Source organism: Stomoxys calcitrans, chromosome 5 (genome assembly GCF_963082655.1).
Source record: "Stomoxys calcitrans chromosome 5, idStoCalc2.1, whole genome shotgun sequence".
NCBI lineage: Eukaryota > Metazoa > Arthropoda > Insecta > Diptera > Muscidae > Stomoxys > Stomoxys calcitrans.
In genome coordinates, this window is record NC_081556.1 from 159,873,374 (window position 1) to 159,889,421 (window position 16,048).

A 16,048-nucleotide genomic window follows, 5' to 3' on the forward strand; every position below is an offset into this window, starting at 1 on the left:
ATAAGGGTATATTCACTTTGTTATTCCGTTCGCAATACATCGAAATATCCATTTCCGACCTTATAAAGTATATATATTCTTGATCAACGTAAAAATCTAAGACGATCTAGAAATGTTCGTCCGTCTGTCTGTTGAAGTCACGCTACAGTCTTTAAAAATAGAGATATTAAGCTGAAACTTTGCTCAGATTCTTTTTCTGTCCATAAGCAGGTTAAGTCCGAAGATGGGCTATATTGGACTATATCTTGATATAGCTGCCATATAGACCGATCATCCGATTTAGGGTCTAAGGCACATAAAAGTCACATTTATTATCCGATTTTGCTGAAATTCGGGACAGTGAGTTGTGTTGGACCCTACGACATCTTTCTTTAATTTGGCCCAGATCGGTTCAGATCGGCGCATTTATTGTCCGATGTCGCTGAAATTTGAGACAGTGTATTTAGTTATGCTCTTCGACGTCCTTCTTCATTTTGGCCCAGATCGGTCCAGATTTGAATATAGCTGCCATATAGAGCGATCTCTCGATTTTAGGTTTTGGGGCCATAAAAGGCGCGTTTATTGTCCGATGTCGCCGAAATTTGGGACAGTGTTTTGTGTTGGCCCTTCCACATTTTCTGCAACTTGGCCCAAATCGATCCAGATTTGGATGTAGCTGCCATGTAGACCGATATCTCAATTTAAAGTCTTTGTCCCATAAAAGGCGCATTTATAATTTAATTTCACTAAAATTTGACACAGTGACTAATGTTAGGCTTTTCGACATCCGTGTCGTATATGGTTCCGATCGGTTTATTTTTAGACATAGCTACTGTACTTATTAGTATTTGGTCCAAATCGGAACATATTTCAGTATAACTGCTATGACATAAGGTATGCAATTTTCACCTGATTTTGATGAAAGATGGTTTACATATATACCTGAGGTGGTGGGTATCCAAAGTTAGGCCCGGCCAAACTTTACGCCTTTTTAACTTTTTTTTTGTTTTTTAATTGAATTGATTCGATCAGTTAAAAAATTAATAAGAAATTTTAAAAATTATAAAATTTTTTTTAATTGAATATGTAAGTTTTTAATTGAAATTTGTTTCAATCACTGTTTTAAAAAACCGATTGATATAATCGTTTTCGTGCTTGAGGCAGTTTCAATTAAAAAGTTAATTGGCCCAATTATTTTATTTTTTTCTGTGTATTAATTCTGTGTTTCCTTCAGTTATCATTAGATGTCAAACTAATTCAAAGTCCAATAAATTTTAACAAGAAAGTATGAATTCGTTTTAGCTTTCGAATTTAATATTTTAAGGTTTAAAAATTTTAATTCCACAAGATTATGGGTTTAAATTCCGAGCGCAACTGGCGATATATAAGTGTTAACAAACATCAACATTGTTCAACATAAACTAGGTTAAATGCAAATTTTTCCCACGAACATTCCACTAAGGAAGAGGGGCAAACTTCTCACATATCAGTGAGTGCAATCTTAATGATAAGAAGCCTCCTTTTCATAGCCGAGTCCAAACGGCGTGCCGCAGTGCGACACCTCTTTGGATAGAAGTTTTACATGGCATAGTACCTCAAATAATGTTGCCAGCATTAGTAAGGGGAACATTTTTTCTGATTTTCTCGACAGGATTCGAACCCAGGCTTTCAGCGTCATAGGCGGACATGCTATCCTCTTCGCTACGGTGGCCTCCCCTATGCACCAGGGTATACACTCGATTACTCCTGACCTTTGAAACAGTCCAACAATTGAAAATGAAAGATTTTCAAATAAACAAATAATCGAATAATTCAGAACGGTTAATCGATTAATAAATACCGTAATGTGTCCGTATTTTTTCCATCATTTGAGCCCTACTTGGGGAAAATTTCATTCGATTTGGATGAGAAAAATAAACCGGGTCGATTTGCCGATGAAAAATGTTTGAGAGATAAAATCTAAAAAAATTAAATTAAATCGATTCATCGTCAATTCCTTTCGGTATTGTTCAATTAATCATTGAACCTGAATTTCAAATAAACGACTAATCGAAAATAATAAAAAAAACAAAATGTACACCCTACTATACACAGAATAAGGTGAGACTCGTTTGTACCAGCATTTTGGTTTGTGTCCAAGCTAAATATTCGCACGAAAAAGAAAGCTTTGAAAAGTCACCATCTGTACCAATTCACCACAAAACATAACACTAGCAAGGCTTTCCACCAATAAACAAACAGCGTATTTATATCGTGTGACCTCTGTATGGCTGATTGTGAATGCATTTATAAGCACTGTATGTATTATTGTGAATGTATTTTCAAGCGTGCATATATTAGGAGGCATGTGTTTTGCCCGTTGAAATGAGAGAAAAAAAATGCATAAGTAAAAACTCATTTTGCTGACAGAAAACAAACAGATATAATTTCGTACATCAGAAGAATTGATTTAGTGTAGCCTATGGCATTCTCTAGCAAGCTTGCTACATTGGTTTAATGGGTTTTATACCTAAAAAAACGAAACGCCAACGAAATTTTCTATAAAAAAAATATTTTTAAAAAATTGGTCATAAAAGTTAAATATTGCAACTGCGCACATAACAAAACAGAACGCCAACAAGTGTTTACTTAAAATAATTCAGTAAAATCAATTTCTAAACTCCCACCATTTATAATATTTTTATAAATGAGAATTGCTTTATACTCCATTATTGTTAGATAATTTTGTGCACTCTGAAGAGTGATAGAGTCGAAGTTATTTACAATGGCCATTTACTTACTTTACTTTAAAGCTGACTGGATTCCATGCCGTTTGCAGACCCCTATTATTGAGCTTATCTTTATCAGGAACGTTGATTGTAGGAAACTTAGATGCATGCAATTTTCGCCTTTTTTCTAAAAGGGGCAAAAGGAGGCTTGTACTTTGGCTTTTGAATTTATAAACATGTAAAAGAATGTTAAGATTGGTTGGGCCGAATCTTACCCACCCTTCCCCTTAGATCGCATTTGCTAAGTTCTTTGGGCGGTTTCTATTCATAGGCAGAAAAAAGGACAATGGGAGGTCATAACAATATGCTAGGAAAAGAATTTTGTATATGTCCTCAACCTTTGGAGGAAAAATCATAGTGCAAAATTTCAAACATATCAGATCCAACAGATGTGCTGAGTATGATTTGATTCGGTCAAAGATCCCACATAAACCGATATCCCGGTTAGACTTCTTGGGCTTCAAGAGGGCGCAATTCTTATCTGATATGTTTGAAATGTTGTTCCATTAATAATGCTAACCGACCCACATTTATATGAAATAGCTTTATACAACGTGCTTTCCACAGACGTACGGTCATGACGATCAAGAATATATATACTTTTTATTGTCTTAGAAGAATATGTCGAGGTGTTACAAACGGAATGACGAAATAAGTATTTCCCCATCCTATGGTGAAGGGTATAAAAAACACACTTTTTATCATCGTACAGTGTATGTCACAAAATCTATCAGAGGAGTATAACGATGAACTTTTCACACTTCCCTCGTAAGCTATGAGAGCGTGCGTGTGATTGTTTATGCCTGGTTTTATGTGAATGTGACTAGTTTTGTAGCAACCGCATTACTAAACGGGAGACTATTTTTAGACTCGATCACGTTTACATTTTGCGTATAAAATAAAGCCAAACAAGACAAAGTCTACTAAAGTGTTGCAAATATAGCCTAAACTGCAACTACCGCCAACTTCGTGTTGTTTGTCACAAAACGGCACCAAGAAAAACCGGCACTGCGTTCAGCTGGACCACAAAATGCAATAAATAATGAAGAGCATTTTATATGAATTTACAATGAACTGTTAAGGCCGGGCAGTGCAGTGTTCTGAGGCTGAAGTACTTAATAAGGCTTAAGGTTAAATCGTTGGCTTTACCTGTTGTGCAGGCGTTAATTCAAGAAGATTTCACCAAATGTTTACACTACGTAGCAAAGTTTCGCCCAACATCACACTACATGTTTTTATCTTACGAAATGTCAAAGTTTGCATTTGTTAAAGTTGAACACATGGTGTGATACCAATGAAAATAACATATGACAATCATATCTCAAAATAGCCCATGTTATAGTTTCGACGATATCGTGCTTTTCTTCTTCAGTTTGTGAAAAAACAGCTTTTGATTAAATTTTCTGGTTATGTCATACGTTAATAGCACTTGCAAGTGTGATAGGAAAAGTGATGAATCGTATGTAAATTGGCAATTTTGAAATACATGATGAATTACATATGGATAGAAAAGTGGCATGTCATTACTAAACACCTTAATATGTTATATGCAATTATTCTTCTTCTCTATTATATGATTGTAGGTCGATATTTAAGATTACTCTTTGTTTCTTATTGCATACAAGAGAACGGTGATATTAGTTATTAGAAGTATTATAAAACAGTTTTTGAGAACGCTTTCATTAGATGTGGAAACCAAACCATGACATAACTATCAGGTAGTGTACCGTAATCAGCTGAGTACAATTTTTTCTCGCGAAGTGCACTATCTGCCAACGAGTTTTGGGTGTGTGTGTGTATTATAGTTAAGAATCATAGCACACACAAACAACAAAAAATGGCGCGAACTAGTAACATACACAAAATCAGAGTTGCACTAATCACTGATTTTGACAGATAGTGCATTCAATATTTTGTTGTTAGCCAACTGCAACTACCTTTAAATGAATATATCTTGAAACATACCAACAAAGAGACAAAGTTGAGGTTATGAAAAGCTGGTTGATTGCAACAATAGAAGCAAACTTCCAAAAACAAATGCGTAGAAAAAAAAGATAACTATACAGTATCGAAATGTTCTAGGTTGAGGATCTAGAGCTTGGACAAGCTAAAAATTTTTGAAGAATAATTTGGGTTTCGATATTGTTCGAATCGGCTGCGTGATGCGACTTACATTTCGAGTCGCGGCATCCACAGGCTGCCAGATGTTACAATTTTAACAAAAATAAATTTTTTTGCCAAAATTTGTCTTTGAAAAAATTTCATTGAAATTTTGCCTTTTTGCTAAATTTCTATAGACTTTTGTTTTTATTCGACAATTTTTATTTATATTTTGTGTTTAGGGAAAATTCCTTTTACATTTTGACTTGATATAAGATTTATTTAATTTTTGTTTATAGAGAAAGTTTATTGACATTTTTGTTTAGAGAAAATTTCATTAAAATTATGTTATTATGCAAAGGATGCTAAAGCGCGTAAACAGAAATCGATGGTTTATATAAATTATTTATTGCGTATACCTAAAATGCAAAAACAATTACCTTTATGAAAATGTCAAATATTAGCTTATATTACACAAAAAAAAACTTTTGCCAAAAAAAGTCCAGTTTTAGATTGTGAGGTACTATGCCATGTCCAAATTTCTCCCCAAAACTCCATGGTATAGAAACATTGCCAAACTCCGATATTTCCACCGACATGTTTGACGAGGTATAAGAAATACTCGGGCTTTAGCCGCTCTCATTTCATGATATAGTCCTCTATTTGGGCTATTAAAAATAATTTTTCTTATCAGACCGAAGAATATTGGAGACCACCGTAGTGCAGAGGTAAGCTTTCCGCCTATGACGCTGAACGAATGCTGGCGAGACCTTTAGAAAAAAATTTCAGCGGTGATTTTCCCCTCCTATAACCGACACTTGTTATCAGAACAAATTAGAGCTTTTATTGTAAAGATAAAAATGTTTGGTATAACTTCACTCCTAAATTTCTATAAATTTTTATACCCACCACCGAAGGATGGGGTTATATTAATTTTTTCATTCCATTTGCAACACATCGAAATATCCATTTCCGACCCTACAAAGTATATATATTCTTGATCAGCGTAAAAATCTAAGACGATCTAGCCATGTCCGTGCATCTGTCTGTTGAAATCACGCCACAGTCTTTAAAACTAGAGATATTGAGCTGAAACTTTGCACAGATTCCTTTTCTGTCCATAAGCAGGTTAAGTTCGAAGATGAGCTATATCGGACTTTATCTTGATATAGCCCCCATATAGACCGATCCGCCGATTTAGGGTCTTAGGCCCATAAAAGCCACATTTATTATTCGATTTTGCTGAAATTTGGGACAGTGAGTTGTGTTAGGCCCTTTGACATCCTTCGTCAATTTGGCCCAGATGGGTCCAGATTTGGATATAGCTGCCATATAGACCGATTCTCCGATTTAGGGTCTTAGGCCCATAAAAGCCACATTTATTATCCGATTTTGTTGAAATTTCGGACAGTGAGTTGTTTAAGGATCCTCGACATCTTTCTGCAATTTGGCCCAAAACGGTCCAGATTTGAATATAGCTGCCATATAGACCGATCTCTCGATTTTAGGTTTTGTGCCCATAAAAGGCGCATTGATTGTCCGATGTCACCGAAATTTGGGACAGTAAATTGTGTTAGGCACTTCGACATCCTTCTTCAATTTGGCCCAAATCGGTACAGATTTTGATATAGCTGCCATATAGACCGATCACTCGATTTAAGGTTTTGGGCCCATAAAAGGCGCATTTATTGCCCAATCTCACTAAAATTTGGGACGGTTAATTGTGTAAGGCTCTTCGAAATTTTTTTGCAACTTGGCCCAAATCGGTCCAGATTTGGATATTGCTGCTATATAGGCCGATATCTCGATTAAAAGTTTTGGCTCCATTTATAATCCGATTTCATTGAAATTTGACACAGTGAATTATGTTAGGATTTTCGACATCTGCGTCGTATACGGTTCAGATCGCTTTATTTTTAGATATATCTACTAAAAAGACCAATATTTTGTTATACACAATTGAACAATGACTTGTACTTATTAGTATTTCATCCAAATCGGAACACATTATGCACCTGCTATGGTGCATAAGGTAAGCATTTTTCACCGGATTTTGACGAAAGGTGGTTTACAAATACATATACCCAAGGTAGTGGGTATCCAAAGTTCGGCCCGGCCAAACTTAACGCCTTCTTGTTTTACAATTTATTGAAAATTAATAACGGTTGAAAATTTGAATATTTAAGATTATCGACATGGATTATACTATAGTAAAGAAAGTTAGGACGTGCTAAAAACGGGCGGAGCCGACGTTTTGATACACTACACCACATTGGGCATGCAGGCTAAGTCTTTGCAATGATCTTAAAAGAGATTCCTACGAAATTCACCAGTGATCAAAGGAGTTATAAGAGAAAACTTAGAGCAGAATTTTGTAAGGATCAATTAATAAATTACCATTTCATTGCATTATTACTGCAACGGAAGAACATATATATGGGAGCAATATCCAAATATGAACCGATTTTAACCTTAACACGGGCATGTTGTGCTAGTCGCAGAGGAAAGCGTTTTGCAAACTTTTAAGAAGATCGGTTGATAAATGCGCTTACCAAAGCTCTAAAAGTCGAAATCGGGCGATACATATATCTATATGGGATCTATATCTAAATCTGAATCGATTTATTTGAAATTCCCTGAAATGTCAAAAGCCATAAGGGAATCTTTTGGGCCATATTTTGTTATAATTGTTTAAATAAATACCATTTTATCGTTTGTTTACTTCAAATAAGACGAAAATCTGAACAATTTTTTTTTTTAATTGACTTCGTCTCTACGCCAAAAAAAATGTATGTGCCAAATTTGAAAAGGATCGGACGAAAATTGCAACCTTTACTGCCAAAAAAAAACACGACCTCCAAAATTTGAGACAAATCGAGTCAAATTGGGAGATCGGTTTATATGGCAGCTATATCAGGTTATCAACCGATTTAGACCAAGAATATATATACTGTATGGGGTCTTAGACGCATATTTCGAGGTGTTACAAACGAAATTAGTATTTCCCCTCCATATTAAGGGGTTTCACAACCAGACGCTCGATTTGTAATATAGACCCACCATTAGTTGAGACAATTTGTTTAGAATGTGTGGTAAATTTAATTTCGTCAACAGCTTTGTGAGTATTTTCGAACCTTCAGCCACTCTAGTGTGCATGATAAATCGCTCAAAATTATAGTTAATACGGTTAAATGTTTCTGCATTGATTTGACTTAGGCCTTATAAAGGGTGATTTTTTTGAGGTTAGGATTTTCATGCATTAGTATTTGACAGATCACGTGGGATTTCAGACATGGTGTCAAAGAGAAAGATGCTCAGTATGCTTTGACATTTCATCATGAATAGACTTACTAACGAGCAACGCTTGCAAATCATTGAATTTTATTACCAAAATCAGTGTTCGGTTCGAAATGTGTTCAAATTTTGACAAATTTTGTTCAGCGATGAGGCTCATTTCTGGTTGAATGGCTACGTAAATAAGCAAAATTGCCGCATTTGGAGCGAAGAGCAACCAGAAGCCGTTCAAGAACTGCCCATGCATCCCGAAAAATGCACTGTTTGGTGTGGTTTGTACGCTGGTGGAATCATTGGACCGTATTTTTTCAAATATGCTGTTGGACGCAACGTTACGGTGAATGAACACATTTCGAACCGAACACTGATTTTGGTAATAAAATTCAATGATTTGCAAGCGTTGCTCGTTAGTAAGTCTATTCATGATGAAATGTCAAAGCATACTGAGCATCTTTCTCTTTGACACCATGTCTGAAATCCCACGTGATCTGCCAAATACTAATGCATGAAAATCCTAACCTCAAAAAAATCACCCTTTAGCTGATTGTAAGATTCCCATTTGATCCTCCAAACGAAACTTCAAAAGCCTTTTGGATTTTAAATAGGCAACGTTGCCAAATTTTGCTGTAAACAAAACAAATGCATGTGTCTGGAACGAAAACTGGGTTAAGTTGTTCAAATGTCACCCAGAGCATGTTTTTGTTTTGTAATGAATCATGGTTGCTTTGACTCTAACCTCTCGCAAGCACTTGAATTGAAAGGATGTAAATGGAAAACGACGAGATAAAATGCAGCTCAAAATCTGACAACATAAGAACCTGAAAATTAATGCTGGCGTTCAATGGAGTTTCTCTTTTCTATCATAGACTTAAAGAGATCACATTCTCCTAAGAAACTGCAGTTAAAAAGAGATTGAACATGTGGAGATTCATATTCATAAGTGCATGTTTTGAGGTGGCCTGGCACTCGGCTCAGTACAGAATAACGGCAACAACAACCACAAGCAGATCAGCTTTCCGAGACAAGTTGAGATCACTACAGTTGCCAGAGCCATAAGACCACCATAATCAACACAGCGCCATCTCGCCGTATGAATGTATGTCTGTCATTTGCGTTAAGCCAGCCCCAGCAGTTTGGCCATATGTTGCTGTGCTTGCTTTGTTAACCAAACTTTAAGATCAGTTTTCTGTGAGACTCGAACGCAAACGGATTGTGTGCGCGTATTGTGTTGTGTTTTGCGAGAGAGAGAGAAGAGAAGAGAGGGAGAGAGGAAAAAAGAGCGAGATTTGTTTCAGTGCAATAAAACAAAAACGAGCAACGAATTAACAAGACGCACAAAACCCGAAATGAGCATTTTATTTGTTTAATATTCTTATTGTTAATTATTGAGTGCTGTGTGCAAACGTAAAGGCGAGATCCAGAAAGGAAAAAACAAAAAAAAGCCATTCGTGTTTCAAGACGGCCAACGTGATGAGAATGTGCATAAATTTGAAACGCGTTGAAATCTTTTAACAGAACTTCTTGAAAGCCAGCGAGAGTTGCGTTTCGTCACTGTATTAACATCGTGTCGTCGAGTATCGTGTGTAGACCTCGTCCCCAGCCTCCGCCTACTTTTATTCCAGGGGCGATCCATTTAAGTGTTAATTTTTTGTGCGAGTGGTTTAAAAGCTTAATGCTAAAATTTAAAAAAGAAAAAACAATGTTTTTAAATTGCTGCAAGTATTACTGACAAACGCTTTTTATAAAAATTGAGAGGAATTTTTGGAAGGCGAAGCTTAAACGACAACAAATTGCAATTGTTGACTTTGCTGCAACAAGGCAAGAAAGAAGAAATTTCAAAATGGTTGCAAATGACGGCGGCGATAACTGTATGTGCAGCGATGGCAGCAGCAGCAACAGCAACGAAAACAATACCAAAAATCTCACGAAAAACCACAAACATGCCAAATATAGACACCACAACGCCTACAACACCCCGACCACGTTTACATTAAGCCTAATAATCGGTATTTGGTGTCTGTTCGGCTGTGTAACATCGATACCGGGTGCTGCGGTCTACACAAGTAGGTTGACCGAGCACAAGATCTGTCTAATCTTTGAACACAGGTTTGCCATTTCAACTTTCAGTTCCTTGCCAATATGGCAAAGCTCTTCTGGCAATCGACGTCAGTGTCGGCCAATCCCTGAATTGTCATCGCGAGGTGGCATTCGCCATTGATCCGGTGTTGTGACGAGACTCAATTGCCAATCGGCCATAAAACATTTAATTACAATAAAAAGTAATAAGCATAGCAGCGAATGTGCAAACAGGTTTCTCCCAGTGACCGTAATTGACCGTTAGCTGCTGCTACGATTAAATGTTGTTTTGTTTTCGAGTATCGGTTATCATGAGTATATATCGATCGATAGACAGATGCATAATCTAAGATTCCTCGCAGTGCAGAAGATGCTGCAGTTGAAAGATTGATGCAAGGGGTGGGTTTGAAGGGATCCAAAGCAGATCCGTTACTTGGTGTGCAAAGCCAAAGTCTCGCCGGTTTGACTTCGCACATCACATAACATATCAAACAGTAACGATGCATAAAGAAACTGTCGACCATGACAGCTACCACCGATTCGTCAAGTGATAATTGATGAATCAATCAATGAAATGATCAAAAGTGGCTATTTTTAGATAATCTGTATTCGATGCCATGTGCGAATTAATCGCGCAAAATTGAACAGACTTTCTAACTGCGAACCATGCCCCAAATGTACGGGTATAGAAATTTGACCATGAAATTTGAAAACCATTTTAAAATACATACATACTGGTACATGTCAGGTATCACGTACATTTTTTTTGTTTACTTCTTTTGAGATTAATGTAAATTCAACCGGTTGTTGAGGAAACACAATAATCAATAACAACGAGATTTTAACCCTATTTTAGCATATCAAGCACTTAAAGTTAAAACAGAAATGAACCGTGAATTGTTTACTGTTGTTTAGAAAAGAACTCATTTAAAGTAAAATTTTTGAATAAACAATTTGTGATAATTGTTGTAGGCTTACGCTCTACAGCTACGATTTGTTTCGACAAAAAGATTTTATTTATTAAAATTTCTCCGGTTGGGTTTTATGTGTTTCATACTACTTTTTGTTTTTTTTTTTAACCCAATTAAAGGATAAAATTTCGTCATAATGTGATTTTATTAAAATTTCGACGTTATTTCATCTTCCAATAAAATTGAATCGAAATAAAATTTTTTAGAATATTTTACGGCTTTTACATTTTGTTGGCCTCTTTCAGCTTCATAATCGTATTGTAACTTTATTTGGATAGTGGCTATCTGTAGACGCAACGGTTTTTTATTTTCTTATTAAAAAAAGAAAAGCAAACAATTTTTTTAAAAATGCATCATCGTTTTCATTCGAAATTTGATACTCAAAATTGTTTTCATAGCAATCTTCGTCGAATTTTGAGAGAATTTTGTCCAAAAATATTGTCTAAATTTTTCGAAAAACATTTCGACAAATTTGTTTTCGAAAAAATTTCCTAAAATTTTGACACTCGCAAAAAATTCGTTGATATTTGCCATTCGTAGAGAATGTGGTCGACATTTTGTTCTTTGCAGCCCAGAGCGGACTGCGCCACTTTTACAATATGCGCAACAAAAATTTCCTGATAATTCTACATATGGGGGTTGGGCAGACTCCCAGCTACATGACGTAGGGCGACTCCGCAGATACTTGACCCTACATTTAAATATCAAAATATACAGTTATATCCAAATATAATTCAATTTAGACCAAACCGGAAATTCATAGGAGGGTAAGATACAATTGACTATCCCAAATATCGTTGATACAAGCACATATTTATTAGTCCCATATGAACCCATAACCCTTAGATCGGGAAATCGATCTATATGACATATATTTATCATGTTCTGATGAAGACCATATTGAACACGAATTTCAAGCGGCAAAATACAACAGATTATACGGAATGGGTTAAAATTCAGTATGTTTTGGGCCTATGACCTTCAATCGGTTGGGAACATATTTGGCAATTCGAGAAGTATGATACAACTCTCACTTAATTTGCCATAAACATTCCTTTAAGGAACAGGGGCAATTTCTCTCATATCAATGAGTGCAGTCTAATTAAAGTTTTAGCTCAATGATAAGGGGCATACTTTTCTTATGAATTTTCCGATCGGCGTGCTACACAGCGACACCTCTTGGTAGATAAGTTTTAGCATGGCAGGATACGTTACAAATGTTGCCAGCATTAGTAAGGGGATAATCATCTCTGGAAATTTTTGTGATATTCATGCCGGGATTTTAACACAGGTGTCATAGGTGGACATTATAATCTCTGTTCCGCGGTGACCTCCAACAATTAACTGTTCGAAATTACAACGAAAGTGCCAAAATATGAGCCTTTTATGGGTTCAATATCTTAAATACAGATACCGGATTTTGAGAAAGAAAACTACAACTCATTTTTCCAAATTTCAGAGACTTTGGGGAATCGAACTTCTGTACATGGCAGCTATATCCAAACATGGTCCAATCTTTGCCGTGTTTTACAGGGACAACAATAATAGTCTGTACTAAATTCTGTCGCAATCGGGTAAACAATACATCTTATGGGCCCAAAACCTAATGGTCGGATTTTCCCCATTTGGAACTTAACCAGCATAACTGTCTAAAATTTTGGTATTTTTATTATATGTATTTTTGGTACGTTTTATTGTCAACAAAAACATGTTAAAATATTTTTTTTTTTTATTTTAACACGGGAATCATAACTTCTTACATGTAAAGTTTTAAAGCTTTTGCGTTACAAAAAGGGGTAGTGGTCTAAATTGGGTAAGGAATCTGGATGCTTTGCATTTCCATCAAACACATATTGGTACAGCTGTGATTTAAACCAACTGCCTGATTGGTCTTGGGAAGGCGCGAAAGCTCCAACGTGTTTGGCACGCAAATGTTTTGCCAGATAAACCTAACAACCTTTTTTATTTTAAGAATTTGTTATGGTCGAAATAAGATTTAACCCATTAATGCCTGACCCTTGTACGCCATTCTGTTTGTAACACATCGAAAAATCGGTCTAGACCCTACAAAGTATATATATTCTTGGTCGCCATGGCATTTTAAGTTGATCTAGCAATGACCGTCTCTCTGCCTATCTGTTCGTCTGTCGAAAGCACGCCAATCCTCGAAGGAGTAGGTTGGTTGGGATTAAAAATGGGTCATAACAGTCACTGTTTTGATATAAATCCGATATAAGCCGATTTTCCGATTATACCTACTTCACGAGCATCTTGAGATCGCAATTCTTAACTAATTTTACACAACGACTTTTCCTATGACTTTCACCATACGTACAAAATATGGTCTGAATCGGTTCCTAACTTGAAATAGCTCCCATATAAACCGGGAGCCTCTTTAGGAAGCAATTGTTATCCGATTTGGCTGAAATTTTGCACAATGACTTTCAATATCCAAACCAAGTATGATCCGAATCAGTTCATAACCAGATATAGCCCCAATGGCATAGCAGTTCTTTTTGATTATCATTAGTTTGCGTTCAAAGCGATTCCGATTAAAGAACTTGAAAAACGTGATCCATGATGAAGTATATATAAGATTCAGCCCGGCCGAATATACCACATATTTTTAATTAAAAAAAAATCGAAAAAAGTAAGAGAAATATTTCGTTTTATTTTCTAATCCAATATGATTTTACAAGAAAAAAATATATTTTTTAGTATTTTAGAATCATTTAGAGAATAAATGTGGATTTTAATGACGTTGACATAAAATCGCAAATGCAACAAAATTTTCTTTCCAGAAATCCCACTCCTTTTTAGAATATTCGTTTTTGAATTTTTAAACTTTAAGAAACCTCGTTCCTACCTAGAACTAGATTTTTTCAAAGACAAAATTTTACCAATTTTTTATTTATTTACTTCAAGTTTTTCCCACTGTTGCTTTCAATTCTGCCCACTACTGTAGAACTGTGGCGTATAACTATGCAACGCATCGCAGCAAATACCAGAGTGTTCATACCAGCTCATTTCTATTTCACAATTTTTGTGTTCAGTAGAGCGGTAACACTTCGTTTCGTTCCACCATTTTTCTGTAGACCACTTTTTGACGGGTGGCTCTTCCTAATGTAACGCTTCTTCTTTTTTTCCAAAATATTTTCTAAAAAGAAAACAAAAAAGAAAAAGATTAAACAGTTCGAAAACAATACCATTACCTCATCATTTGCCATTAAATAAATTTTCTTTTACTTTTCCGTTTTGAGTGGCAATCGTGCATTAAAAGTTGGCGCCAGAGAGAGCCTTTAGTTGAGAATGGGTTATGCATTGAAGTCTCTCGAAAAGTCAGTCTGCAACTATGTTTTCTTTAAATTTTTGGAAAGCATGTCATTATCCAAGATCTACGGCGTATAGGACAAGCTGGCAAATGTTTAACCCAAGCTTTATTTATTTTAAGCAACTCCAGGTATAGTTGTTTGCTAAATACCGACAAGTTTGGGAATGTTATTCGTTATAACTGGAGTGTTGGTGGGATGAGTCAATTTTATGTACAAAAACAACTAACAAATTGTTAAGTGAAATCTTAAGAATCGTTAGTAAAATGGGAGGAATGTTTGGCATGTTAAACTGACTGGATCACTGGTTAGCAAATGTAGCTAAAAAAATTGGCTGAATGATTCCAAGTACTTCTAGTTTGGGTATCGGACTTATATCAGTGAATTTAGGAGCAGACCTTACATGCTTCAGAAAAACTTTATACTGATGTCATTATGCAAGGAGAATAGACATGGACGGCTTTCTGAAGTTTTGTGACCCAAATTAAATTTCTGGTAACACCCTTCGCATTTGGTAATGATTTTGTAAAAACAATCGCTTGTGCCCATGAGCATCTTAATTTACGTTTTTAAGTCTCTTAAGCTGCAATCCTTTGAAAAATTTCATAAATATGAATTGTTTTGGAGATGGTCTTCTTACAAGTTGCAAGTTTGCTCATGAACATTGAGGAACAGCGGCGATACTTCTCTTATATTAATGAGTACTGTCCGATGCAATTTTTAGCTCAATGTTAAGGGTTTTCGTTACGTATATTTTTGGCGGGTTCCAGGGTTGTGCCGCAAACGTGACATCACTTATCTTATATGTTGTCGCCAGGATTCGAATCCATGTTTTCAGCGTCATGTTTACCGCTCCGCAAATTGTAGAAGTACGAGGCTTTAACGTTGCATTTGGGGCGCAACTTAAAGGCAGAGAGAAGGAGTTGTCGAAAAAACTTTTCTTAAAAGTGCGAAAAACGACACTATCAATTTGTTCACACGGGCTCCTGTTCTTGCAAAATTGCCCATGAGTATTCCATTAAGGAACTGGCAAACTTCTCACATCTCAATGGGCGTTTTTCGATTCAAGTGTAAGTTCAATGCGGTGGATATCCCCTCCCAATGCTATAAAAAGCAGCTCTTTTATGATAAAGCTCCTATTTATACCCCGTCATAACATCATAAATAATTTACAGAGTTATGTTTGTTTCTACTCTTACAAATGATTTATTCAAATAAAACAATAATTTCTCTCAGTGTGTTTAACCTTATGCCTGAACATACATTTGAATTATGTGCACATTATTATGATCCATGCCTCAGTATATGTGCTTGGTTGATCGAACAAACGCCTGACTGAACGAATGAATGAACGATGATTATTCATCGAAACTAGCGCAAGACCTTGTTCTGAGTTAGAGTTTTTCTATTTCCATGGTAACAAATGTATGCACCCCCATCTCTAATTCGTAGGGAGCACTTGCCATGGCCGTATAGGCTGACTGCATATCAGACAGCATTGTATGGCAAATATCGGATCTGTTGGAAGCAA

The 16,048-nt window shown here is 35.9% G+C and overlaps 1 protein-coding gene across 2 annotated transcripts in view; it reads left to right on the top strand.

Annotated features, from left to right (window-relative positions):
- The first annotated feature begins 9,303 nt into the window (after nt 1-9,303).
- The window catches only part of LOC106081926 (uncharacterized), a 39,579-nt gene continuing 32,834 nt past the window's right edge, over nt 9,304-16,048 (top strand). For both annotated transcript variants that reach the window (XM_013244198.2, XM_013244199.2), the window contains exon 1: nt 9,304-10,204. In XM_013244198.2, the coding sequence (XP_013099652.1) occupies nt 9,982-10,204 (223 nt within the window). In that variant the 5' untranslated portion in view covers nt 9,304-9,981. The remainder of the gene's footprint in view (nt 10,205-16,048) is intronic.